We start from the raw sequence: 26546 nt of genomic DNA, 5'->3' as shown, positions 1-26546 counted from the left end.
TTCGTTGGTTCTTGCATGCCTTTAAGGATGCACAATTTTATTCGCATTGCGCATGCAATTTGACTACAAAAGATTTGACTGCAGCATTGAAAAAATGTATAATCGGTGAGAAAGATGGACAATGTTCTGATACACCGGTGATTTGCCGGTGAAACGCGTTCAGATAAAAAATATATTCAAGATAGCGTGTAAACGTATGTGAAAACACACTTGTCGAACCTTCATTTGTACTGTACAGAGAGCTTTGTCACATCAGACTAAAAAAGAATCCACGGCTGCAATCAGACAGCAGTGCGAGTCAAAACAGACGTCTTCCGAGTGGATAAGAAACAGCCGCTTAAACTTCAAAGATTCCTCCACAACAGAACATGACTAATTAAAATTTTCTAGTGGGAAACCGTATCATATTGTGAACACCTAAATAATTTGAATCTAATACAGTGTGACTGCCATCATCAGCTTAGTTTATGGTATAGAATAAACATTTGCGGTATGAATACACGCACCAAAGAAAGAACAAAATTTCGAGGGAATAATTTTCATACGCGCACAATTTTGCTGTACCTTCTCGTAAAAGCATCTACATGTGCTGCCTCTCGAAGGTAACTTGGCCTTTCGACCTCGAATAATGGCAGAAATTACTTTTGATTGACAAGAGCACAGTACCTCCTTTCTCAAATGCTTCCTAATAAGAGATATTCCATTCTGTTTACTAAAATAACTAGGAATATGGTTTAAAAAAGCTTGTTTGCTGGTACACTGTCAAAGCACCTGCACAATAGTTTCCCTAACTGAATGTGGAGTCTAAGATCTTTTGTGGACATTTAACCCATCTAGTTACAGAAAACAAAAACATGCAGCCCATTAGGGTTTGTCTTCAAATCACTGATAAAAACGTTCACCAACAACGCAGTTGATGGAACAGTGAGCGCTGGCCAGCACCGGCATTATTTTTCGACATTGAGACACCCTGGCGACGACCTCTTGCCACGTAATTTCAGAAAACCAGACAGCATTGTTCACATCTTGCATTCTTTCTGGCACACGTGCCTATCGCGTGTTTCTTTGTCTGCAAAACGACATCCGCACTGCTTACACTTATATGGTGTTTGATCCACGTGCTTTGTTCGGCGGTGACGACAGATATTTTAATTCTTCTGAAAGGATCGATCAAAGATTTCTCCTACGAAAGCGTCGTTTCCACATTCAGAGTCTACATGTCTCTCGAGATCATATTCATTTTTGAATGACTTAGCACATTTTTGGCATACGCAACGTTTCTCCTCTTCGTGAGCCTGCTCATGTTTTAGGAGATTCGCCACCCGCGTGAATGATTTACCGCATGTTTTACAAATGTACACTTTCTCACCTGTGTGCGTGAGCTTGTGGCTATCTAGATGAGTAGCCCGTCGGAACGCTTTATCACATGTTTCGCATTTGTAGGGTCTCTCGTCTGTGTGTGTGCGGTAATGTTCAACTAGATGACCAGCCCGGTGGAACAGTTTATCACAGGTTAGGCATTTGTGTTTTCTGGTAGTAGGGTTGTGGCCATGATCTACAGACTTAGACACCTTCACAGACGACTGATCACATGCTTTGCAGAAGTGGGCTGTGTCGACCATGTGTTCGTTAGCGTGCCCCTGTGAGGCGCCCCGTCTGCTCGAAGCATTGCCGCAGATACCGCACAACTCTCGCTGTTTCCTTCCTCCTGTTGCAGTGGAGTTCCTGCAAGTAGACGCACAAAGGAGCTCAATACGGATGACTTGTTATGGGAGGATAAAAACACTTCTTGCCAATCGAGAGACTGACAAACTAAAACGCGCGCTAATGGTAAGGCGACTTTCTGAACCTGAGCGCTAACTTGCTATATTTAATCTTGGCGGTCGATTAGGGATCGAGTTAAACACAATTTCAACACTGCGGCCTTTTGTGGTGCGTGTGGCTAAACTTGAAAATAAGAACGATCTCAGTTGGAGTAGGAAGAAATACAAACAACACTTTAATTATTGCATTATGTATATCCTAAATAAAACAGGTACGTGTAAGAAGAAATGGCTATCAGTGATGGTTTGGTAAGGAGCTCAGCAAGTCTAAATATTTAAAATAAACGTGCGTCTTGGACACGCTCAGATGGAATATTCAGTCAAAAGAATAGACTGTTTTGCATCAGCTAAGATACGTCTGCGTTTTTAGGACATCTTGTATGTTAAAAAGAGTGGAAAAAAGTTCAACAGCATGTTACGCTTCTTTAACAAGTGAAGGCGAAAGCTTGCGGCACTCGTGGTGATGCAGTTAGTTATGCGATCGGACGGTCAGACTTCTATCAAAACATAACCAGTCACTGTGGCATATGACGCTGTATGTCGTCCTCATCAACGACACACGCGAGAAGCTAATGCGGTACCTAAAGGTTCTATCGTTGTTTCTCTCATTCTTTTTTCTTTTCTTAACCAGCCATGGTTGCTTAATAGCTATGGTGTTGGGCTGCTAAGCACGAGATCGCGGGATCGAATCCCGGCCACGGTGGCTTCTTTTCGATGGGGGCGAATGCGAACACCCGTGAATTTATATTTAGGTGCACATTAAAGAAGCCCAGGTGCACTAAATTTCTGGACTCCTCCACTACGGCGTGCCTCATATTCAGAAAGTGGTGTTGCACGTAAAACCATATAATTTAATTTTACTTCCTTCCTTCGTTTCATTTCTCAATTATTATTCAGCTGTTACATATTTGCTGCCTTACGCAGATGAGCCTCATCATGATACCTTTTGCGTCTCTGGACTAGCGCCGCTTTTTCCGGGTATATATCTACCCAGCTTCCATGTTAGGCTTTCGTCGGGGTCGTTCCTCAATTGATAGCCCCATTGATGTAACAACGTTTGTGCAACACGAGAAAAGCCGTTAGCGATATCAGTTGCGCTCGTTGTCGACGTGAAATGCGCATATGGCAACGTTGCACATGAGGCCGTCATCAACTCCCTGGAGACTATTGTAATTGGCGGCCGCATGTTTTGCTGGTTATCTGACCATGTAACTCGCCGGTAGTTATTTGTACAAACAGAAGGTAGCGCCACAGCTGAATATTAAACTTAATACGAGGTGCTTCAAGGAGGAGTATTCAGTCCCACGCTGTTAAATGTGACACTGATTTGGCTAGCTGAAATTGTACCTAAAACAATGTACATCTCGATATATGCAGATATCTGCGGTTGGATTACTGCGGTAACTCGCCTGCAAGTTCGCGTGCGATCGCAGCGGGCAGCAACTTTGACATCAGCATACCTTCAAACACAAGGCTTGACTTCGTCGACATAGAAATGTGAATTGATTTCATTCACACGTAAACCTATGACACCATACCCAGTGTCCATTAATGGACACACTATCACCTATGGAAATACCCATCGATTCTTGGGTGTAATAATGTACCGAACCATTTCCCGGAGCCCTCATTGCACGTACCTGAAGAAAAAGCTGTTGTCGATTGATCAGGGTCTGAGATTCATATGCGGGAGAACATGGGGCACATCTGTAAGCTCCACCCTTCAGCTGAACAGAGCCTTATTCAAAAACTATTTACACCACAGCCTTCCAGTGTGACCAGTACGTGCAAGTCAATTTCGCTCATTGTAGAGCTTACAGGGCCAAGCATTCCTCGCTGTGCATCAACAGCTCCAACAATCGTGCTCGCCAAGGATCATTATATTGCAACATGCGTTGCTGTGGATTGTCTCAGGATGCATATCCGCCATCTTTCCTGCGTCCCTGATCATCAGCCGGCGTTCTTGCCATCGCAGAGACCGCGCGCAACCTTTTCTGAAGTTATAATCAGCCATACTGATTGTCTTTCATTAGGATACATACCAGCAGCAAGAATGTCACTGCCCTTATGGTGTCTACAACAGCTTCGGGGTGCGTCTAAGCATTACGGATAGGAAGAACAAAGCCAATCACCCAACAACAGCTCTGAAACAGATCACGCTGCTATAAGTCAATGAGAAATACGGGTCACGAATACACACCTATAGTGATGGTTTGGTTTGACCTACCACCTCTTCATTTGTCGTTGGCATTCCGGCTACGAAAACAGTCCACATGACAAACAATCCCACATGACAACATCAAATGCAGCAGAGCTTGTGGCTCTGCCTGTTGCTGTCAAATATCTCCTGCAACAGACACCTCAGAAATGGGTCATTTTTTGCGACTCTAAGGCAGCACTTCAGTGCATTTTGCCATATATCATAGGACTCATGAGCAGCTGGCATATGAAATAAGAGAACATCACCATGAAATGATCGCTACAGGGAATGAAATTATATTCCAGTGGCTACCTGGACATACCGGCATTGCTGGTAATTACCTTGCCGAGGCAGCCAATCTGGATGCCCGACCAGTTCCAATCCCCTTATCAAGAACCGACGCTTGAAGAATGCTTCATATTGTGGCTAAAGCTATGACACACCAATACTGGTATTCTCCCAACCTCCCGACGTGTCATCTTCATCGGCTGGATCCACCCTTAAAGCTACAAGTGCCATCAAAAATTTCGCGTATTGAGGCGACAGTATTGTGCCGTCTCTGGCTCGGGGTGGCATTTACGAAGGCCTACTCGTACCGCATTGGAATGGCGGATACGCTCATGTACAACTCTTGCGGAACCACAGATACGATCGAGCACATCTGATGCATCTCTCCCCAATACGACGCCGAGCGCAAAGTTCTCCGGGCAGCACTAAGCCAGCTGGACTCCAGACCATTTTCAGTAATGAAGATCCTTGGACCCTGGACGTTCGCATTTATGGGACAGAAAGCTACGAAAGTGCTCTTGAAATACCTCAAGTCCACAGGCCTTGTGAATCGTGTGTAGACTGTGAGAAGCTACCACCGTGCGCCAAACTGTGCTCTCTCCATCCCTATACCCCCTTTTCGCAGGGCAGGGTAGCAAACCAGACGTGCTTGTGGTTAACATCCTTGCCTTTTGTTTCTCTCAGTGTTTTAAAATATTGCGCGAAAGTAGACGAGAGTGCCCTTTAGCTCCGCATGATTAACTGAACCACTGAGGCGATCGAGAACGTGCGCGCATGCGCAGAGCGTAGCCCAGAGCAAGTGTCTTCGGTTAGACTTTCCTGCTATGAAAATCCTCCCCCTACACGTCCTACTGCGTTATCTGTTCCCGTCTTTTAATTTCTGTGTGAAGTCTTACAGATAATTACTTGAAGCTACATGTATAGTTGTGGAATGTCTTCGCACAGGCGAAATCGAGACAAGCACATTGACGTCTGTATTCGTTGAGCATTAATTACGTTTTTTGTCTCTCCATCCTTCTAGAAGCTTTGCGTCAGTCAGTTCAATAACGTCATCTTCTGATGTGACACTTCGAAAAGCTTTCATTGTGCCTTGTTTCGTTACAGTCGATAGAATGTCCAAGAATGAGGGTGCGTTAGATGGCTTTCCGTACAGATTCTTGTCGCGCAGTTCTAACAGGATGTCACCGCTACCCGTGTTCGTGATCTTATACTGTGGCTCTAGAGAGCCTAATACGTTTTGCTAGAAGAAATTGGAAATCATTCAGACAGTATTTTCCTTCTTGTAGCTGTGCATTACATGATATCTAGAAAAGCTTTTCTTTTTCGCTGCCAAAGAACCGCAAAACATCATGGATCAGCCCTGTATTGTTTGGGTGAGAGGAAAGTAAATGGCTCAGCCATAGATGTATGCCTGTTTTCTGCTGATATATCAGTTACGCACCACGGAGCCCAACAAGTGGTCGCGAAAGGACCATGATCTTTGTGCGCCAGTCCTACAGCTGTGCTACAACCCAATATGTGTAACCAAGGGCGTTTACGATCGGCAAAACGAGAACGAGGTGAAAGCAGGAGCCAACGTTTCGAGAAGTGAACTTGTATTCTTCTAGACGGCATATGTTTTCCTCGCCCCAGTATATAGAAGTGGCGTTCTTCTAAAGGGGAGAGGGCTTAAGGAGGGTGGGCACGGCAACGAATGAAGGTGTGTCAGCGTGTCGAATTGCGAATAAAGCAGTGCAGTGGACAAGGCGAGGGACACGGCCATCTGACAATCATGCGTCAACGCCCGTATGTCAGCCGGCGTGTCAACGGCGTGCACAGCAGCCCTCTATAACCTGTTTGACTAGTGGTCGTAGGCTATCCTGTCTCTGGAAGAGATAACTGAAGGAGCGGCAGAAACCGGTGCTCGTAAAAAAAGGAAAAACAATATACTGAAATGGTACAAGTAAATAGAGGCAAAAAACAGGAAGGAAAAAAGGTAAGAAAGAAAAAGAGAAAAACAAGCAAGGAAACGCTAAGAAAGCAAACTAAGTGTTGTTGCCTATAGCTTGAAATTTAGCATATCGAATATGTAAAGCTCCCTTTGAAACGTTTATGCCTATTAGTTTCAATGTCTTGAACATATGGATAGGGTATGATTCGCTGTAATTTCTTTCTTGTTCATAGCTGAAATTTGACTGCAAGATGTACAGTTTAAGTTCAAAGTTATGACCTGGTTGGTAATGCTCGGCGACGTCTTTGGGAAGCTTTTTAGCTGTGTCCGCGCGATGTCCGCTTAATCTGACGTTCATTGGTTGCCCTGTTTCACCAATATATTTTTTTCTTACAGAAGGAACATTGAAGCATATAATTCACATGCGTACTTGTACAATTGAAGCTACATTTGACTTCGTGTGTACAGCTATTTGTGGTGCTATTAATTTAATGTCACTTTGAAGGTGCCTTGAGGTGTTGCTCCTGGGGCGACAAATGCTTTCATTACGGCGGAATGCTGTTGGCTGACTTTTGCGTGCACTGACATGTTTTTAATGTTCCTGTTGCGGCGATAGGTACCCTAGGTACATTCGGGAACGCGTTTCTTAGACGCTTGTTACTTGATAATGTTGGGTGACATTTTCGTAGGAGGTTCTTTGTTTGGGAGTGCATGGGAATATTTTGATATAAAGGTCGGTGGTCGGTAAGATTCAGGTGTAGGCTGTTACTTCGCCAATGCCGACTGTCACTCCAATCTTGACGCGACCTCATAAGCTCTATCGAGAGAAACTTGGGGATAGTCGCTTTCTGCTAGCGTTGTAAGGTAATTTAGGTGGTGGATATAATCGTAGTCTTTGCTGAAAATACTTCGTATTCGTTTCGCTTGTCCGACAAACATTCCTTGCTTGCAGTGTCGCGGATGATGACTGTTGTCTCAATATTGCTGGCTATCCGTAGGCTTCAGGTAAAGTGTCGTTCTCAGCTTTCCGTTTTCTATGTAGACCACCGTGTCGAGGAAGTTGACCTGAGTACGAGAGGGCTGAGCAGTAAATTTATTGCTCGGGCGAAAGCAATTGAAATGGCTCATTAAGTCAGTTAACGTGATTGTGCCATGTTCCCATATTATAAATATGTCATGAATGTAACGGAGGTAGGTGTGGGGTTTCAAAGGGTAGAATTTCAACAAGTCTGCTTCAAGCTGTCCCATGAAAATGTTCGCATACGTGAGAGCGAATGGTGCCCCCATGCTAGCGCCGAAAGTTCGCAGGTAGTGAATAGAATCGATTTCGAAAATGTTGATCGTGAGAACTAACCTAAGCAGCGACAGGTAAACTTCAGGAGCGCGCGCTTGGGGATTGATTGCGAGGGATTTAGAAACAGCTTCGATTCCTTCAGTCATAGGTATATTGGTGTAAAGGGCAGAAACATCCGAAGTAACTAGAATAGCGTGGTCGGACAGAATTTGGTTGGCGCCGATGCAGCCAATAATTTGAAGAAAGTGTGGCGTGTCTTGAACAAAAGATGGGAGGGTCGTGGGTATGTTTGACAGGTGGTGATTTAAGAACTTACTGGCTCAGTAGGTGTGTTGTTATTAGACACAATAGGCAGACCTGGGATTTCTGCTATAAATATTTTTTCGACTGGATATTTATGTATTTTAGGGAGGAGATAAAAGCGGTCTGCTTTTTTGTTCTTGGGCATCATGAAGCGATATTCAGATTGCGTGATTAGTTCCCTGGATATGAGCTCCGCTATTTTGTTTAGCACAGTATTGCTGTAATCTGAAGTTTGGATAGAGTCACGTTTTGTGTAATGGGTGGGGCTGCTCAGTGGTTGGGCGCCACATTATTGTACTTTTCTATAGAACAGATTACGATACCGCCGCCTTTTGTCTGCTGGCTTTATTACAATAACATTTCTTTTCACAAGTTCTTTAAGGATGTGGTGTTGATCGAGGGACAAATTTTTGCGTTTCCGGTAATGCCGCGGTGACGAGACCCAAGGTTAGTAACCCTTGATGGCTAAAAACTGGAAGTGACGAAAAGTGAATAGAAAACAGGAAAGATGTAAAATGTGTGTGAAAGAAAGGGTTGCAGAGGACCGACAGTAAAAGGTGATCACTGCTGTCGCTCAGATGTGTCGGTCCGGGGCTGCTGTCTAGTTGAAGCGGAGGCAAATAGGTGTGTTGCTTCCACCAAAGCGCCATGCCGGTCCAAACATCCTGCATTGGCTCCAATCTCAGGCTACCCTTTTCTCTGAACTCAGCGAAGCCGCGCACCGCTAATGGCGGGAGGGTTCAACCCACATCTGCTCGGTTTCGTGGTGACGCAACACACCGAACGCATGCTGACGCAAACGCCCCCGAAAGGCAGCGTGCTATGAGCAACAGCCGAGATATTGCACTTTCAGGCATCCGCGCATTTTTTTCTTAAGTAAATGACATAAATTGAAAATACAATTGCTTCAATACCTATATTATCACATTTCTTTAAATGCCACTCACTTCCCCAAAGTTCATGCTATGTTTGCAGAGCAAGGCGGTTTCTCAGTTCGCATGTACTACCTAGGTAGTAGAGCCTCAGCTGAAGGTTTCCGATTACGCGAGCGCCATATTGTCTGAACAGTAGCTGACATCTGGCATTTCCATTATCACAACTTGAATCACTCACAAAATTTGCAAGTGCGAGCATATTTTTTCCTGGAATTTAGTAATAATGGCATTCTTAGAAAAATTTGTCTCACCTAGGGTCGCTTCGCGAAATTCCCGATGCTTCTTCCATGCCAACGTAGCTTTCACTAGCCACTGCTTCGTCGCCGCCACTGCTGTTGACCGGAATCGTGTAACCGGAGCTTCCGCTTTCTGGCTTGTCTGGTTGTCCTGAAATCAGAGGTGCCGATTCCTCACTGCGCGACATTCTGGGCTAGGAACGCGCGGGAAGCGAGAAGCTTTCGTAGTTTATTGATGCCAAGAAACCCAACACCCCTGATGCCGTCTGAAGTGCCTCTTCATGCAAGCAGGAAGCCACAAGGTGATGTCACGACGAAGACATGTATGCGTTTTGGGAGTTTATTGTTTATTTACCGGCTTTTTTTGTCTAGACAAGGGCTTGGATGATTTTGCAATGCCCCATTTTTGCTTTGTCGCTTCTTGTGGCGTTGTGACTGTGGATATGCGCTCTGATTGGCTACTCTGTGATAGATGTCATATGCACGGACCATTCGGTACAAGCAGGTTCGCTACTGTTATTGAAAAATGTCATGGCGGAATAGATTTTATCGACGGGGTTTTTTATCCGAATTTATTTTATACGAATGGCTGGTTTTGGTCTCTAAATGCCAAAGGTTTTCCGACAATTATCGGCTGTCATTTAGGTACAGGTGAAAAAATCAAAGTGCACTCTGCATCTTTTAAATTCTAAATCGCTTGATCGAAATTGCACTCTTGACAATTCAGTTGATCCCGAAAGGCGGTGAAAGGTTCGTAAGAGAAAATTGTCATCCGCATAGACAAGGAAAATTCGTGCTTATCCGGCATGCTGTAAAAAGAAAAAAAAAACATTCATTTACTGCAAAGCTCTTATTCTGAGAAACCCACGGGGGTTCTCTATGATTCTATAGACATTCGTGGAATGGGCGGAGGCCAACAATTTTTTGTTTGGAAATTTCACCTTAGCTTCGGATAGCTGATCATGTCAAGTGCGGATCTAGGGTAGCATCCAGATTTGTAAAACAGGTTTTATCTCTACAAAAAAAAAAAAAAAAACGAGCGCAACTTGCACTACTGGTGCAAGGCTGTAATCAACAGCGGAGCTTTTGATCAGCGAGCTTTTACGTACCTTGCCTAGGTTTATAGGCTCTGCGAGGTTAAGCGAGGTTTTGCTAGTTGTTGGTATGCTCGGCTAAGTCGTTTCTAGTGAAGAACGTACACGATAGCGCAGTGGAACATTCCGACACATTTGAGCCAGAGCAATCACTTTACTCTGACTGGTGATTATTTAGAATAGCTTTATCAATGATACATAACAATATGAACCTGACATATTGCAGACTGTATGACAACGTGAAATTGGTAACGCCTAGTCACAAATCACATATTAGAACTGACGGACAAATAGACAAAGAAAACGCAAGTTCGAGCTTGCTGTTACGTGTGCCACTTGAAGATTGCTCAGATCGGTAAGGAAAGGTCAAAGGTTAATTACAGGCTATTTTAATAATTCGCAAATGTGCTCACATTATTAGCGATGGTTCGATGCAGATGGAATCACGAACATGGTTTGTTTTTTTACTCTGAATTTTTTCGTTCTTGCTAAAATATCCTTTCGAAATTTTCGAGTACATTTACTCGTAAAAGCATATTTTCGATTTTCCTTTGGCTAAAATCAATTAGGAAGATCCGTACATTCTACATCACCTCTACCTGGAGCCCATTCAGTTCTCCCATACATACCGCAAGAAAGAAACTTAGATGAGAAAGTTCCACAAAATAGGCCAAATGATTTGTTGATTTGAATTCAGTGACATGTACGATCTCCCAGCTAAACGCAACCAATGTTTTCAAAACCAGGGAGTGTGCTAGGTGTGAAAGCACTGAGTTAGTTTCAAACCCATAGCTCGCTGGGTCATTTTTAAATCAGCGGTTGCTTTTAGCTGGCACACCCTGCATTTAAAACTTAGAGAATGTTTTGTTTCACTCGAGATTCGCGACTCACAATTACATGGTGCCAAACAGACGAACACAAATAATATGCCTGGCTCGCCAAGTTCGACTGGCTTTAAATGAAACGCGAACAGTGGAGCGCGTGGTCTAATAACAGAAGGTATGTTTCAGTGATCACGATTGAAAGGCGCAGGCAACCAGTTTGACAGCACTGCGGGAGGACACTCCCCCTATACTGCGATATTGTTGTTTATGTTCTGTTTCTCATATCTGATAGCGCGAAAGAAAAAAATGAAAGAAAACAGGACCTAGATTATTGAAGTATAGAACGAGTATGAGCCGACTTCGGTGACACCGTATGCGATGCAGGCGTTAAACGAAACGTTTACGCCTCCATCATTGCCATGTCCTCATATTTTTTTCTCGCATTCAAATAACAGATACCCATAACATGGAAGGAAGTCCCGCAGTATAGGGGGAGCATCATCGTGCAGCGTCTCAAACCCGACGTGGCACCATGCCAATGGTAATGACAACGCGCGAAAAGTACGTTCAGTTACTCACCCTGTGGATCGCGTCTTTTATTATTTTTTTTTGACGCCAACAGTACATACCCTGTCGTAAGACGTCTTCGTTAGCGTCTGTTATTTCGCCGTTACGTTGAGTAATTACCACTATCTTCCAGCACATTTCTTTTTATGTACCGTCGAAGGTCAGGACAAGAAGCGCCACCCCATTGAATTTATCATGTAGTTATCCACTCCAATACAGATCCCCCCCAAAAGGTACTGCAACTAATGGCAAATGATTAAGAGCCTTACTACGGTCGATATTTTTTCTTGCAACGTCGACACGATATCTCTAATAGCACACTGCGACTACCTGCTTCTCAGGCATTACTAACGCTTTTCACATATCCAGAAAAGGTCTTCTGAAACATGTTGCATTGTGGCTCTCATTTTTCGCCCTACTCTCCTAAATGCAACTATCGCTTTCTTATCCCCGTCAAATGTGCGAAAGGGATTGCTCGCAGATAATCGGTGAACCGTCCTGGAGACTAGTATGGAATCGCACACGGACGAGAAGCTTTATGGGCGCAGTGATTAACCTAATTCCGAGAGTCAACAGTTCAATGCTGTCAGTAAGAAGCCATCCAGAATGTACAGCGTATATTGGCCTCGTAGACTGCGTGTAGATTGGCTGTAGATACGGAAGCAGGCGTCAGCTTACTCCATAGCCTGCAATGCGAGGCGTACGCATACCAGTGCCTGAAATCCTACCTACACTTACCGCAGACGGTGGATTTGCTATGAGCCGGGTGGTACTGCCTCCTCGGTGGGTCAACGAAGGTGGTCTCAGGAATTCTAGAACAAAGGAGAGATATCCGTGTGAACACTGAGGCCCGGGGTGGTTAATACTCGTAGAAGACATATTGTCGCTCAAGCACACGTTCGGGCAAGGGAACGCAACTTACAAGGACAAGTCCGTTTGACGAAACGCTTGCTTCCAGAATCCTTCAGGCATACCCAAATGCTGCTCTGAGGCACTTTGCTACGAAGTATGAGATCAAAATTAAAAATATCTTGCGCCACTATAGACGGAGTCTTCGCCGAAGTGCGTAGGTGATACACCTATCGCAAGACATTAGAACAATTAACAAAAGTAAGGCTCGCAGTATTATAGACACTGTATATTTGAGTAATAACCAGTATATTAAAAAAGCATTTGTTGTACGATGTGTCTAGTCACAGGCATCAAACTTATCCTGATGGCCTCGAATACCCGCGGTCACAACGATGGCCTGATGGGGAGTATAGGCAAAGGAGACTAGAGCTGCTTGTCCCGAAGCGGTTGTTCCCGAGTGTGGCTCCATATTACACGCGATTTCCCAAGCACACATCAGGCCACCTACAACACTGGGTGAGCTAGAAGCCAGTGTGTGCCAAGGTGTTCTCTGCTCGCAGTCTCTTGGTCAGCCTCCCACCCGCAGAAGTTCACGTGACTTCCGGGAGCTGCTTGGGCAACACATGTGTCGTGACAATCATAAAGTGTCCCTATCATAAAGTTTCTCACATCACCTACTGGGAAATCTGGCTCCACCACCTATGCAAGTTTCCTAACGGGTGGTCTGCTGCTTTGAGAATGCCGGGATGTGGGAATCCGAGACGTGGCATGGCCTGAAACATAGTCATGGCTTCACATACAACAAGTTCTTAAAATAAATATTTGTAAAATGTTTTCATTGATCGGCATTACATACTTCCATAAAGTTTACTTAAGTGCAGTACATAAGCATACGCTAACAAGCTGTTGCAGTGCTTAAGCAAATCTCGTCTGTTCTCCAACTTGAGCGACTCGCCGGGGCTGTATGTTTTATTATAATTGTACATTCATGCAGGAGTCCCGATGATTGAATATTTTTTTTGTGTGTTATCAATAAAAACAGCTCTTCACGTGCTCATTTAGTACAAAAAGGTAACCATCATACAGGACGAAACTGTACCCGCCAGGCGGGCATTGATGATGTCCTGGCTCTGCGAGAACGATGCCCATCCTAAATCACCACATCTCGCACTCCCTTGCATGCAAGAAAACGGTGCAGCGCGAGTTTATTATATAGGTCAGAACCACTATGGCTCCTGTGTTTGCAAGGTACAAAGAGAACGGGCTTAAGCGCCTTCTACGATTTATCTTCCGGAAAAATACTCGATATACAGAACTTGTGCGAGTACGGGAAAACTCGCCTGCGTATTCGCTTTCAAGAATGAGACATTCCGTGAACGCATGCCCAAAGGTATACGTTCTCTACGATTCCTATCGCAGAGTCGCCTTAAGGCAGTCGAATTTCTTGATGGTGAATAAAAGGACTCTGAATGCTGTAAGCCAACGGCAGAAATGTCTAGAGAATGACGTTAAGAACAAGGAAGCCACTTATTATTCCATGGCATGCAGCTGCCGCGTATGCCACGGAATTTGACCGCTATAACCCCACTCGTCGACCCCTATAACGCACGCCATAGTGGTCGCCTTCAGTTTAATTTCGAACACTCTGCTTACGGACGGCGTACCCATGGTGCATTGCCTCGGTAAACTTGGCATATCCCCGTTTCATATTATGAGCCTTAGTTGAGTATCCTTCCTTCACAATCTTTATATATTCCATAATGGTTCGTGAGTAAGCAGGTTACAGACTTGGAAGTGTGCCAAACATTCCAGCGTGTTAACAGGATGGAAAATCGCGCGAGCTTGTGTAGCTTCGTGGTTGCGCCATGGGTTGTGCACACTGCCGTGTGATTTTCCCTCCTTACTCTGTCCGTGTCCGGTGGCGCTGTTGCAACGATGAAGCATGTCAAGACAGGCTGCGCCGTCAGAACGCTCAAAACTGCTAATGCAATACATGTTTCAGCCATCAGAGCTAGCCCTCCCAAGGAGAAATTACCGAATAGAGCCATAGTTGTTACACGGATAGCCATCCCTGTTGTCTCTGGGTTGCTTTGCAATGGAAGTTTTCTAAATGTGAACTTACGTGGCGCCGTCTTCAAAATTGGCTGATGCTGCATCCATGCCAGCTCGAATTGTGCTTGGCCTTGCGTTTTCGATGCTGCTGACGCACCCCAGTTCCTGGTAACTCGTCATGCCATTTTCAGCGTCACCTGAATGGCATAAAAGTATAGTAAAGGTGTTCGTTCACCGTAGTGCAAAGGAAATTCATGGGAAATGGATATTCCATTTCCATGCTTATTGTGCAAGGCAAGAAGGTTTCAGTGGTAAAGAAGCTTTACTGTTGTGCTTCCGTACGCGGTGCTTATTCTTTTTGCAACCTTCTTGTATGCATGCAAGAATTTTGTGGAGATGGGAAAGCGGAGCACTATCAAGATTGTGCAGTATTGGATTATTTTGAAGATTAGCATGTTTTATGTCAAACCGCGAGCAGAACACGATAGTGTTCGAAGTGAAAAACGACATGTCGGTCTCTTGTGCGTCGGTCTCTGCACCCATTATATTTGCTGTGTTATTCAGAAATAAGCACACTAGATGCCTAACGAAGTTCTTCCTTGTTGTTCATCTCTTACAAGCAGCAGACATAGCCCGTCGCAGAGAACGACAAAGAAAAATTGAAAGGACGCATTTTTGCCGAGAGATTTTAATTGTTTGTTTGACGCATGCCCTTAATTTGTTGGTCAACTAAGACAGATAGGTGTGTGATGCAACGACGTACTCGCCTTTCAGAAAATTTTTCGAAACCCGTTTGTTGAGTCCGGTAGCTGAACGTCTTAAGCACCGGCTGTAAGCAATGCATGTTTAGGAGCTCATTCCGAACGCCAACATGGCACTTCTCGCCAATGGTCCTGTGTAGGCCATCAACAGACTATAGGGCAACTGTCAAAATATTGCTGAATGCGTATATGTAATAATCGTATTGCAGACATCACATCAGCTTGCAGAGAAATGCGGAAGTATTAATTCATGGGGCAATGCCACTAAACGGTGCAAGGGAAAGCGTAAAAGCGCGTTAAAGGTGCGGACTGTATGGATAGCGCTGCAAGTATTGCAGCTATGTAAACATCTTCCCTAAACTGCACAGAAATTGCGTGAAATTGAAAAAAAAGAAAATGCAAGAGACCTAAAAGAAAGGTGGAAATTACGGCAGAACCGTCGTCAGCATGACCATCGACGCGACTGAATTGGCATTAAAACTGCAGGAGCCCACCGCAGTGTTGTACACCTCTATTTACAATATTAAGTGGCGGGAAGGGAGTTGGCTAAGAATGTTTATGTCATTGTTCAAGCCCCATACCTGAGTCTCCGCGCCTTCCTACATCACAGAAAAGATTAAACGCGGATTCCCAACCACTGGAACTAAAGATTTGAGTTTCATCATCTTGGACTTCGGAGGAACTACAGTGTGACTGCATAGGCGTAATTTAAGGTACTAACTTTTATTGTCTGGTATTCTAAATTTTATCAGTCGCGCCATTAAAGTCGCAACGTTCATTAGGCTGGCGAAAGAGATGGCGACCATACTGGCAGAACGAATGATGCTTGATTTATGCAAGGAATGCTAATCGCCTTACAAAAAAGAACATTCAGTATGGAATGCCGTTGTTTCAGCTTGGCGTAGATTTCCTTGTTAACAACTCGTTGCAATTTCGAAGAAGTGGCACACTCATAGGACACATAGGCACACTCACGCACTTCCAATATCTTGGACTTGGTTTTCACAAACGCTCCTGACACAATTACTTCCATTTCAAATATGAGTGGCTTTAGTGACCATAACCTCATCCAACTAGCTGTTAGCATCCCGAAACCCGTGTCTGGCACAACAACTAAACAAATTCGCGATTATAACAGAGCAAATTACGATGAGATTACCTCCCAACTAGAAGAATTTTTTTGCCAAGTGCTACTACCTTCATTTCATTGTCGATCCGTAAACGACAACTGGGTGCTCTTCCGGGACAAATTAACAGCATTAGTAGACCGTTACGTCCCGATAGTCTCCATAACTAACGACAAATCCAGCCCTTGGTTCAACAAGTCACTTCGCAAACTAAGGAATAGAAAGAAGCGTTCTTATAACAGGGCTAAACGCGTGCGCACTGCTGAGGCTTGGCAGATATACAAAGACAGTTTAAACAATTACTGCTCAGTGATATCTTCCGCCAAAGATAAATATTACTCTCAAGACCTACCATCGCTGCTAACTTCCAATCCCAAAAAAATTTGGCAAACCATATCTCCGACAAGAGATACTAACACCATAACTTTGCACGGAACAGAAAACATACCTATTTCTAGCGCCGATTGCCCCACCGTATTCAACACGTTTTTTTCATCTGTTTTCACTCAGGAGGACTTTTCCAATGTTCCAACTTTTCCGGAACTTGATGCCGCATACATGGAACCAATCGATATCACTGTTGAAGCCGTTAAATTACTCATTAGTAACCTCAAAATATCTACTTCCGCCGGCATTGACAACATTAATTCTAAGATTTTAAAAAACACCATCACTGCCTCAAGCAAGATTTTATGCCATATTTTTCAACAATCCCTAGCATCTGGAAAGTTACCCACCGATTGGTTAATAGGAAAAATAATACCAATTCACAAATCTGGAGATGTTCATACACCTGACAACTATCGGCCCATATCTTTAACCTGCATATGTTGCAAAATGCTCGAGCACATAATCACTTCCCACGTGTACAGCCACCTAGAAGCTCACAATTTCTTTTTTTCTAATCAGCATGGTTTTAGGAAGGGATTTTCTTGTAACACGCAATTGTTTGAACTAACGACTGACTTGCACTTTAACATGGACTGCAATCTTCAAACTGACTGTATCTTTCTTGACTTTTCTAAAGCTTTTGACCGCGTGCCCCACTGCCGCCTAATTTCTAAATTATCTGCCCTACGACTTGACTCTTTAACATTATCCTGGATTCGTAATTTTCTTTCTTTTCGAAAACAGTTTACTGTTGTTAACAATTTCTCTTCCCCGTCTTCTTCTGTTAGCTCTGGTGTGCCACAAGGCAGCGTCCTTGGCCCCTTACTCTTCTTAATCTACATTAACGACTTACCCACCCAGATTACTTCCTGCATGCGCCTTTTTACCGATGACTGCATAATCTACCGTCCTATTCACACGACTGACGATCACTTGAAACTTCAAGCAGATCTTAACCTTATCGCTAACTGGTGTAACAAATGGCTCATGACTAAACTTTACAAAGTGTGAGGTGATGTGCTTCAGCCGAAAATGTGTAAATTCTAAATATTCGTATCACCTTAATAACACTATGCTTACCCACACTTCATCATATAAGTACCTTGGTGTTGTTCTTACAGATAATCTTTCATGGGCCCCACACATCACTTCTACATGCGCGAAAGCATCACGTTCTCTTGGCTATCTACGACGCAACTTGCGAAATTCGCCGCCAAACATTCGAAAACTCGCTTTCCAAACATTCATTTTGCCACAGTTAGAATTCGCCTCCCCAATTTGCTCTCCTCATCAAAATTATCTAATAAATATGACGGAAATGGTACAAAACAGAGCAGCCCGGTTCATATCCCGTAACTACAGCATAAACTCAAGCATTACACAAATTAAACTAGACCTACTGTTGCCGCCTTTAGATATCCGCCGCCACATCGCTCTTCTCTGCTTATTCCACAAATATATTTACACTAATAAACGAACCCGGTTACAACTACAAACACCCCACTCTTTTTCACGCAGATTATATAATCAGTTCAGTTTCATGCGCATATACGGTAGAACAAATGCATTTAATTCATCTGCACTACCACGTGCCATTCGTCTCTGGAATGACCTCCCCGATAGCATAGCCTCCATATCTAATCCCGACACGTTCCGCTCTCAGTTACTCATGCTTTTCCCATTTAATACCGTTCACGAGTAACCAATCTAGTGTATGTTATCGTGCATTTTTGCCATGTTGTATATCATTTTCACAAACGGTTTTCCTTTGCTCTGTTAACAGTAACAAGTGTTCGTGTGCCTTCAGATATTGCTTTGTATTCCTAGTGCCTTCAATATTGTGTAACACAGTAATCTTTTTATAGCACTGATCCTGTTGGAAATTTGTACTTTATACCTTTACTATTTAATATGCCCCCCTTACTTTATGCCCTGCCATAGGGCCTGTAAGGTTCTTTTGAATAAAAAAATAAATAAAAAAATCATTGTGTACCTAGATTTGTGCTCTGTAAACACAAATATTGTGGCAGAAGTCTCTATCTAGACTTGATTTGAGGTATTTGTTAAAGATTTATGGCACCAGAGCGTGAACAACAACCCAGCAATTTTGTGTTTCGTTGCGTCACATTTTCATAAATTTGTGAAGGTTGTTTCTGCTGCGGATGCGACATGGTATGCTTGGTATGAAAGAACCAAGAGCTCCAATATAAACTGTTTTCGGGTGCCCCATGTTGTATGCGGTAACCGCTGCATTCTGCCGCAGCGGGATATGTCGGCTGCCCGTAACACGCTATGGGTGAGCGAATATCGCACTGTGCCGAAAAAGGGACAGAGCACAGTTACGACCTTCCTGTATAGACATCTGAAGCGCCGTACTAATTGCACATTTTACTGTGAATTCACATCAAAACATTTTCTTTGTCTACTAAGTTTGGTTCAGGGGAAACATCAGGATGTGAGCAGGGCAAACCCACTGAGATTCTGCTTGGCAAATAAACTTGTAAAGCAATGGTCAAGTGATGATTCCATTTACGAGTGAATTAGGCACTGCATGAAATGAACAATCTCGGCTTTTGCCATTATCTAGGAGCGTCTTTTACCAGCTGACCGATAAAAGAAAACAATAATTGAAAATCTTCTACTGCATTAGTTATGTATGAGTTTGCATATATTCAGATAAACAACAATTTCCCAGTAAGGAGAGTTTTATGCTGGCTCACGCGGAAACCATGTTGACGGCGCTGGTCAAGTGCATTCTTATACGCAATAAACGTACCGCTACCACGGTAACCGTAGGCGCCATCTCCTGCGTTTGTTGTCAAATGCCTTCGCAAGTTCCACCGGTGGCAAATGGCCATCGCCTACGTACCTTCGACGCTGTAAGTCCCGTCGGTTATCGGCATGGGCTGTGTGTTCCAAGGGTACTTCCAGGCGTCATCAGGAATGCTGAAATTAATGAAGTATTGATCAGAAAACTACTAGCTGTGACGAAAATGGTTTAATTTATGTTTTAATAAAACAAAGTTCAAAAAAATAAAGTCGGGTTTTGTAAACGCGCTATTTGCAATGGTTTCTTCTCATCAATGACTGCTGTCTGGCATAGGATGAACGGCACACTTTGCTAGAATCCTAACAATAATTTCGAAATAAACTCTTGATGCATGGAACATATTTTTTACCTCAATAAGTCAGAGACAATTATAAGAATGAGAGTGCTCAGATACAATCTGCAATTATTATGCAAATCTGCAATAATATTTTTAGAAGTTCCCATTTGTGCCCACCTGATGTGATTCGGTATAGCCGTGGTGAAATTGACCTTTTCGAGCCAATTACAATCACGACTCATAGATCCGGCAGCTATGAGTAATATGTCGCAGTGTAGGTATTATTTAAAGTTATGCGCACAAAAGACTTGCTCTGAAGAATACAACCTGATTTCTGACTTTGGGCCAAGTAATTTGAACACTTGGGAACGAAATGACGAGATCGAATGAAGTAATAATAAACTAGAATGGTGTTCAAAAATATTTGTTTTCGCGGGATCGAATCCCGGCCACGGCGGCCGCATTTCGATGGGAGCGAAATGCGAAAACACCCGTGTACTTAGATTTAGGTGCACGTTAAAGAACCACAGGTGGTCAAAATTTCCGGAGTCCTGCACTACGGCGTGCCTCATAATGAGAAAGTGGTTTTGGCACGTAAAACCCCATAATTTTTTTTAATTTTTAAAATATTTGTTTTCAAGCGATGCTAACTTTACTTCGATGTCATTCGCTGGAGCCTACCTCAGCATTCTTTGAAAGATAAAGTTTATTGTGAGAACAGCAAGAAAAGTGTCCTAATAACCATACAATGCTTAGCAAGAAAACAGCTGAAATGCGACGTGCTACTGCATTTGTTCACAAATAGTAAAGGCTATACCGTAGAATACCATGACTTTCCACTTATTCATGGCTGTGCTTTAGGGTCACCCCCGTTCGCTATTTAAAAAAAAGCGATTTAAACCCAGTAATCTAAACTTCACTTGTCAAAAACACTAAAAACAAAGAAATGCCTATATCGACCAAACAACTTAAAGCGGGAAAAGTATGTTTTTTCTTTAACGCACATTTGTTGCTCTTAAACAACACGTGAAAACGGAAGAGCAATCGTTTTGAACCAAGTTGTTGCCATTCATATACAGGTATTGTGTTTTCAAAAAATAAAGCTTTGAGCGGGCAGCACACAAATCGTCACATTTTTTTTTTTTAAATTGAGAAATGGCAGTATTATTGTTCAATTTGGCGAGTTGTCTAGAAAAGATGGTTCGGCACTGGAAGTGTTCCCTGCGGTTAAAACTAATTCCGAAGTTTTTCGTGCAAGAGCCACGACCTGATAAAACGCATGCCACACTAGTGGACTGAACATCAATTTTCACTACCGTAGCTTATGTAACGATCGCAAATGCAATCACCGGCCTTTTTGCAGTGTGCTTTCATCAAAATTCGGTGGTTGCCCCTGGACTTGGAGCCGGGACTGCCAGATATAATATCCCAAGGCTGGTGTGCAGTGCAATATTTATCAATCATCGAAAAATATTTTCTTCTTTAAGTAGGTTAGATTTATGTCCTGAGAAATATTATCCTGACCGCTAAACTGCTGACTTGCACTGAACATGCCAATATTTTCGCACCAGCAGTGCATCGACGCGTCAAGATCTAAGAAAGCATCCGATTTAAGATTTCAAGTTTGCTGCCAAAAAGACCCGTTTTAGGTGGAAACAAATGTACAGATATAGAAGCCTATTATATAGGTCGTGTTAAAGGGTAACTGTATTGAATGGAAAATTAACAAGCGCTAAAGCTTACGTGGTGTAGGCGTCCAAAGCAGATGAAGCGCCCGGAGTACCGTCACAGCTTGTGCTTGCAGTTGTCTCGTCCGTCATACTAAACTCAGGAGGCGTGTATTCGTAGCTTCTTTCATCAGCCATGCCCGATGTTTCGATGCCGTGTAACTGGCGTGTATTCAGGTATGCGCAGTGTCAAATCGCCGCGCATGCGCACTCAATGCCAAGAAAGAACACTAATAAAGCTTTTGTCACTTCAGGATTTCGGTTAAAGTAATATCGCACAGCTGGAAAAAACGAGACATTTGAGTGCGCCACTAGCTTGACGCGACTGTGAAAATTTTCGAATGCTAGCAGAGGCGCCCCGATAAGCCTTGCTATCTTTCCACAGAATAATCTACCCTAACTAATCCTCACACAAAACAACAACAAAAAAAAAAACATTTATCTGACGATATCGCTGCATTTTTCATGCTCCTCTCACACTCAAATACATATCCTACTGGTAAGAGCTTGTTGCTCGTGTAAGCACTCGTGGAAGTGCCGGGGGTTAACAAGCTAAATTATATCGTACTAGCGTATGACTACCAGATGCTGCAATTCTGCTGACTGCTGTGGCATTCTCTGGGCCAGTTGAAATCAGGCAGGTGGTTCTCTGCTGACGAGTGGCGCTCGCTTTGTTCTGTTGCCCACAAATTGCCGTGCTGTCTTCACCAACCTCTAGCAATGCACAACTTCAACTGCTTCGCACTTCCCGCGCTTCTTCGGTAACGAACGCTCATGCGTCGTGCCTAGCCGTAGCTCAATCATACCCCACACACTGGCGACAGCTTTGCGTGATGGCTCCAATGTTGTAAATTGCATTTCAAACCAAGCATGACCAACGCTGATGTCGTTAAACAAAATACGTTGCTGCCCAATGCGCCCCTCGATAATGTTTGTTTTGGTCAAATTTTAACCGAGAACTGATTACAAAGGACCAATTTCGCTACCTTTATAATAATTAAGAGTATGGAGCCAAAAGAAATAAGTGGCCGCGAGCACAAACAAGCCGAATCAGCAGTCGAATCAGTTTTTCCTGTACTCTCGCCGTCAGTGGATTCACGTCCATGTTTTCACCGTCGTTTGAATTACAAGGGGGCAAGGTGTCATTTACTCGTGCTTCCAGGGTTTCACGAAAATGCTTGTGGCACAAAAGCTTCCGCCGCTGCAAACACGAATGAATGTATTGAGAACAAATCCAGGAATGTTAAGACGTCTATCGTTGTTGAGCTTGTTCTACATCGTGCAGCTTTCAGTATGCTATTTGTATTTGCTGTAGCTGAGCCAGTTGAAATTATATATACTGAGAATCAACTGGTGATTTTACTGAGCTAATAGTTCAGACAACGCAATTTGATGATGTAAATTTTGTCTGTTTTCATTGCTTGAAGAAGAATAAAAAGTCTCGCCAAAGGGGTGATTGCAGCACAAGAGCCGAAGCAGTCTTTCAGAAGGACAACAGTCTGCACTGACAATTTACTGGTTTTACACAGAAATCCTACAGATGCCTATTACGTGATACAAGCGAAGTCCACTAATTGATTTCTTCAAGCGAACAGACGGGTGGGCTATAGCTGGTTCCACCAAACTTGAGGCAACGCGTGAAAAGGCATGCATGACAACAGAAGGGAAGTGCTGTCTTCGTTCACTTCTGTCGTCTTACGTATCTTTCTTGCGCTTTGCCTCAAGCAATTCATTTCTTGCTACTGCCTGATACGGGTATGCTTTTGGTTTTGAATTCCTTTCGGAAACTATGTACGTGACAGTGTGTTTCTTCGTAGAGTGATATCTGCTCCAAATACTAAACGGAACGGTATTAATTACCGTGCCTAGTTTTATTCAGTGCTTTCTAAGTAAATCTGTCAATGAACATTCTTATCAAGTGCAAGCATAGCTGGACATTGATCAAGTAATTACGTAAAGCTCGTAAGTAAATTTCTAACTTGACCTATGCAACACCTTTGCCGCTGCGTGACACTGTCTAGCAAATACTGTAATTGATGCGATATCTTACTTGGAAAATGAATGGTTGTAGTGTCTGTATTTCTTTGCCATGAAGTAGATGCTTGCAAAGCGTGTTAAACAGAGTTTATACAAACCTGCGTAAAAAATATTTTTGGCTGTCAAGGAAAAGCATATCGCACCCATAGTTAACATCACGGTTACCTGCCCAACTCACCAAAAATATGAATTGCGATGAAGATTGGCTATTGGAACATTCACCAGCTTTCTCTTCAGCCTGCCCTTATGCAGTACTCTACAACTTACCTTTTTCATTCGATCAAAGTTTTCGTGCTCGGGTATCGACGAAGTAACGAAGTATGCGCAGGGTTTTGTTTTGTTCCTTTCGTGTCTTTGTGCAACCCTCATTCCCCCAGGAAACCGGTTTTTATCGTGCATTGTCTTTCGTTTCAGCATCTAGAAATTTTAACAGGACAGAGTTAAGCGCCCCGTACGTATTACACAAAATCCGTCGTCGGCTTTCCGCGCCGGCGTCCCCCGTGATCGAAAATAGCCTTATATATTAGAGCACGGCACGCATAATGCGAAGACGTGCGATCGTTCCCCACCTGCAGCAAGTTGCTTCTTCAGTCACTTTCAACTGCATTACTTTATTATTTCTTTAATTAAATTTCTAAACACAAGAAAATTTCTCTGTGTTTTCCTTGGCATCCTCGTTTGTTGGCTTCTTATGATATCATTCATAAAAATTGGGTACCTAGGTTAACCGCTTTTCATTTTGTTCCTTTTATATTGAAGCACATGTACATACCCCGCCGTGCAGTATGACTTGTTGTATGTGGGGATTAGGCTGCAACACCGTTATATCCCTTAGGTTGCTTATACCTTGTGCTACATTCTTGACAACGTTATTCCACAGAATTTTCAGAATGACAGCCGACAAACAAATGTCGTGAACTAAGCACCGACAGTGCGTGCCGTTCATGTTGAATTTTCTGTGACTGAAATAAGAAACATGCAAAATATAGCGGAAATATAGAAATTGCGTTTTTCGTTTTTTTTTTTTTTTCTTTTTTGGTGCTGCTGTGCCCAACCTCCAAGATCGGTCCACGCAAGAGGCGGCGATTCTGGCAGAAGGCTCGTCTTCGCGCATAGCATTCGCCGCCAACGTTTCCCGGTACACATTACGGTTGCATAAGTCGGGCTATGCGGGAAATCTAAGCCAAAAACGTGTGGTGCTTCTGACCAGGGGCCTTAAAGGCTCTGGCACTAAGCATGGGCTCAAGTGTCCTGATCGTCATTCCTCCGGACATGGCTGAGTCGTTCGCGATGAGGGAAGGAAAGGTCCGATCTCCATGAGCTGGAGTCCTTGGTGTGGTGGCACACCAAACACCGGCCGACACATAGGCACCTACGGAGCCAATTGTGCGGGTACCGCAGCATTGTGTACAAACAGCGGAATCTACATTAAATGTCACGCGAAATTATTGGAACAGTCTTTCTTGTTGTTCACTAGTATCGACATGTGACCACTGCATGGCCCTTGGCGGTGCTCTTCGTAATTCCAGCTTTCCAAGACAGCCTCAGCCAATTCTCCCCCATGCGGTACCGTTACATGGTTCGCCGACGAACGAAACTGCATATCCCTGGCGTATACGTTTTTAACACTTAGAGGTATTTCGTAATCATGCGCAATCGCCACAGCTTTAGTTTTTTCGCACTAAGTGACGGTCCGCTACTCGCCTCTTTATCTTATTGCGGACAAACAGGAAGCACATGTCTGGGGGTGCCAGCTCCTCTTTTCTTTAGGACGCCGTTTATATTGCTCATCTCTTATTTAAAGTCTCTTTGATTGGTGCTTTCAAATAACCTAGCTTATGAGGCCCAATTGGCAATCCATGATTACTTATATTGTTCAGTGCGTTCATTAGTACGGACACAGGCACTTCCACGTTCACACACACTGCGTTCACACATTTTTCCTGGCGACTTATGCTGCAGTCTCCAACCTATGGAGTTGTTCCAGCCATGAGTAAGGAGGTTAGATATTTGCGCAGCAGTATGTTATCTTTTACGGTGTTGTCACCTTAACCGACAAAAAAGTCTTCAAACACCGAACAGCGATCGCCCTACATCACCTAACTCGCAGCGATTCTCCGATTCGTCTTTCCGTGGTTTGGACTGATGGGTATTCACATGACATCTCGGGGTAACCTTTAAGAAATGAATAGGTATTCCTCTCGGTTTGAATCCACGGTATGATATGGCAGATTTTTTTACATTGACAAATAAAGCAACAACCGCAATATGGCTTCATCGCTGAAATAAAAATGTCTCTGTCCGCACACCATTCCGTGCATTGCTGGCGGTATTGCACGTTCCAGGATATATATTGCACTATGCCCCGTGGCATGTGATATGTGTTTAGACATTCATTTTGGTTGCGAACTGGCAACAATCAGATAATTGAGGACATGGTAAGCACGTGTTGTGCAGAAAAATGTCCTTTAACCATGGAATTCCGTGTGAACGGTAGTCAGAAAAATGTTTATTCTTGATATTGTCACATGGTGGTGACGTTGAAGAACACAGTAGCAATACTGTGAACGACAAAAGTTACTTTTATTGTGCGAACCTGTGCCCACAAGACAGGCTGCACTTATATCACAACGATAGCCGCGAACACGGTCTGCGATCGTTGAAAATCTGATCAACGGGTCACGCTCGTCGGCTTTTATACATCAATCGTCGAATGTTCCAGACTAATTGCTGGAACCCGCGTGTCTTCCGCAAAGTTCTACATTATTCGCGTCGCGCACACATGTAATCAGTTTACGCAAGATTCGGTCACAGACAGTGGACATCGATAACATTCCAGAAACTTCTTTTACATGCAGGCGCGTCCTGCGCTGTGCGATAACATTTGTTAGGCGGCGAAACGTGGTCGCCCGATAAAGATAAGTACACGTGTCATTACCCCCCTCTTAAACAGCATCTCCCGATGGTACAAATATAAGAGAGCGAAACACAAAATGACA

General features: G+C 43.6%; 1 protein-coding gene across 1 annotated transcript; it reads right to left on the bottom strand.

The window, feature by feature from the left end:
* Window positions 1-22256, bottom strand: LOC129381420 (uncharacterized). The gene is made up of 6 exons (XM_055064279.2): window positions 21527-22256; window positions 19546-19622; window positions 14469-14595; window positions 12233-12306; window positions 9025-9160; window positions 1-1725 (listed from the first exon to the last, which is right to left on the bottom strand). The coding sequence occupies exons 1-6, from the start codon at window positions 21646-21648 to the stop codon at window positions 1149-1151; spliced, it is 1113 nt and encodes a 370-aa protein (XP_054920254.1). The 5' UTR covers window positions 21649-22256; the 3' UTR covers window positions 1-1148.
* Window positions 22257-26546: the final 4290 nt, after the last annotated feature.

This window comes from Dermacentor andersoni, unplaced genomic scaffold (assembly GCF_023375885.2).
Source record: "Dermacentor andersoni unplaced genomic scaffold, qqDerAnde1_hic_scaffold ctg00000033.1, whole genome shotgun sequence".
NCBI lineage: Eukaryota > Metazoa > Arthropoda > Arachnida > Ixodida > Ixodidae > Dermacentor > Dermacentor andersoni.
The sequence above is the reverse complement of the archived record's forward strand: the minus strand, read 5'-3'. Positions and strand labels throughout refer to the sequence as shown.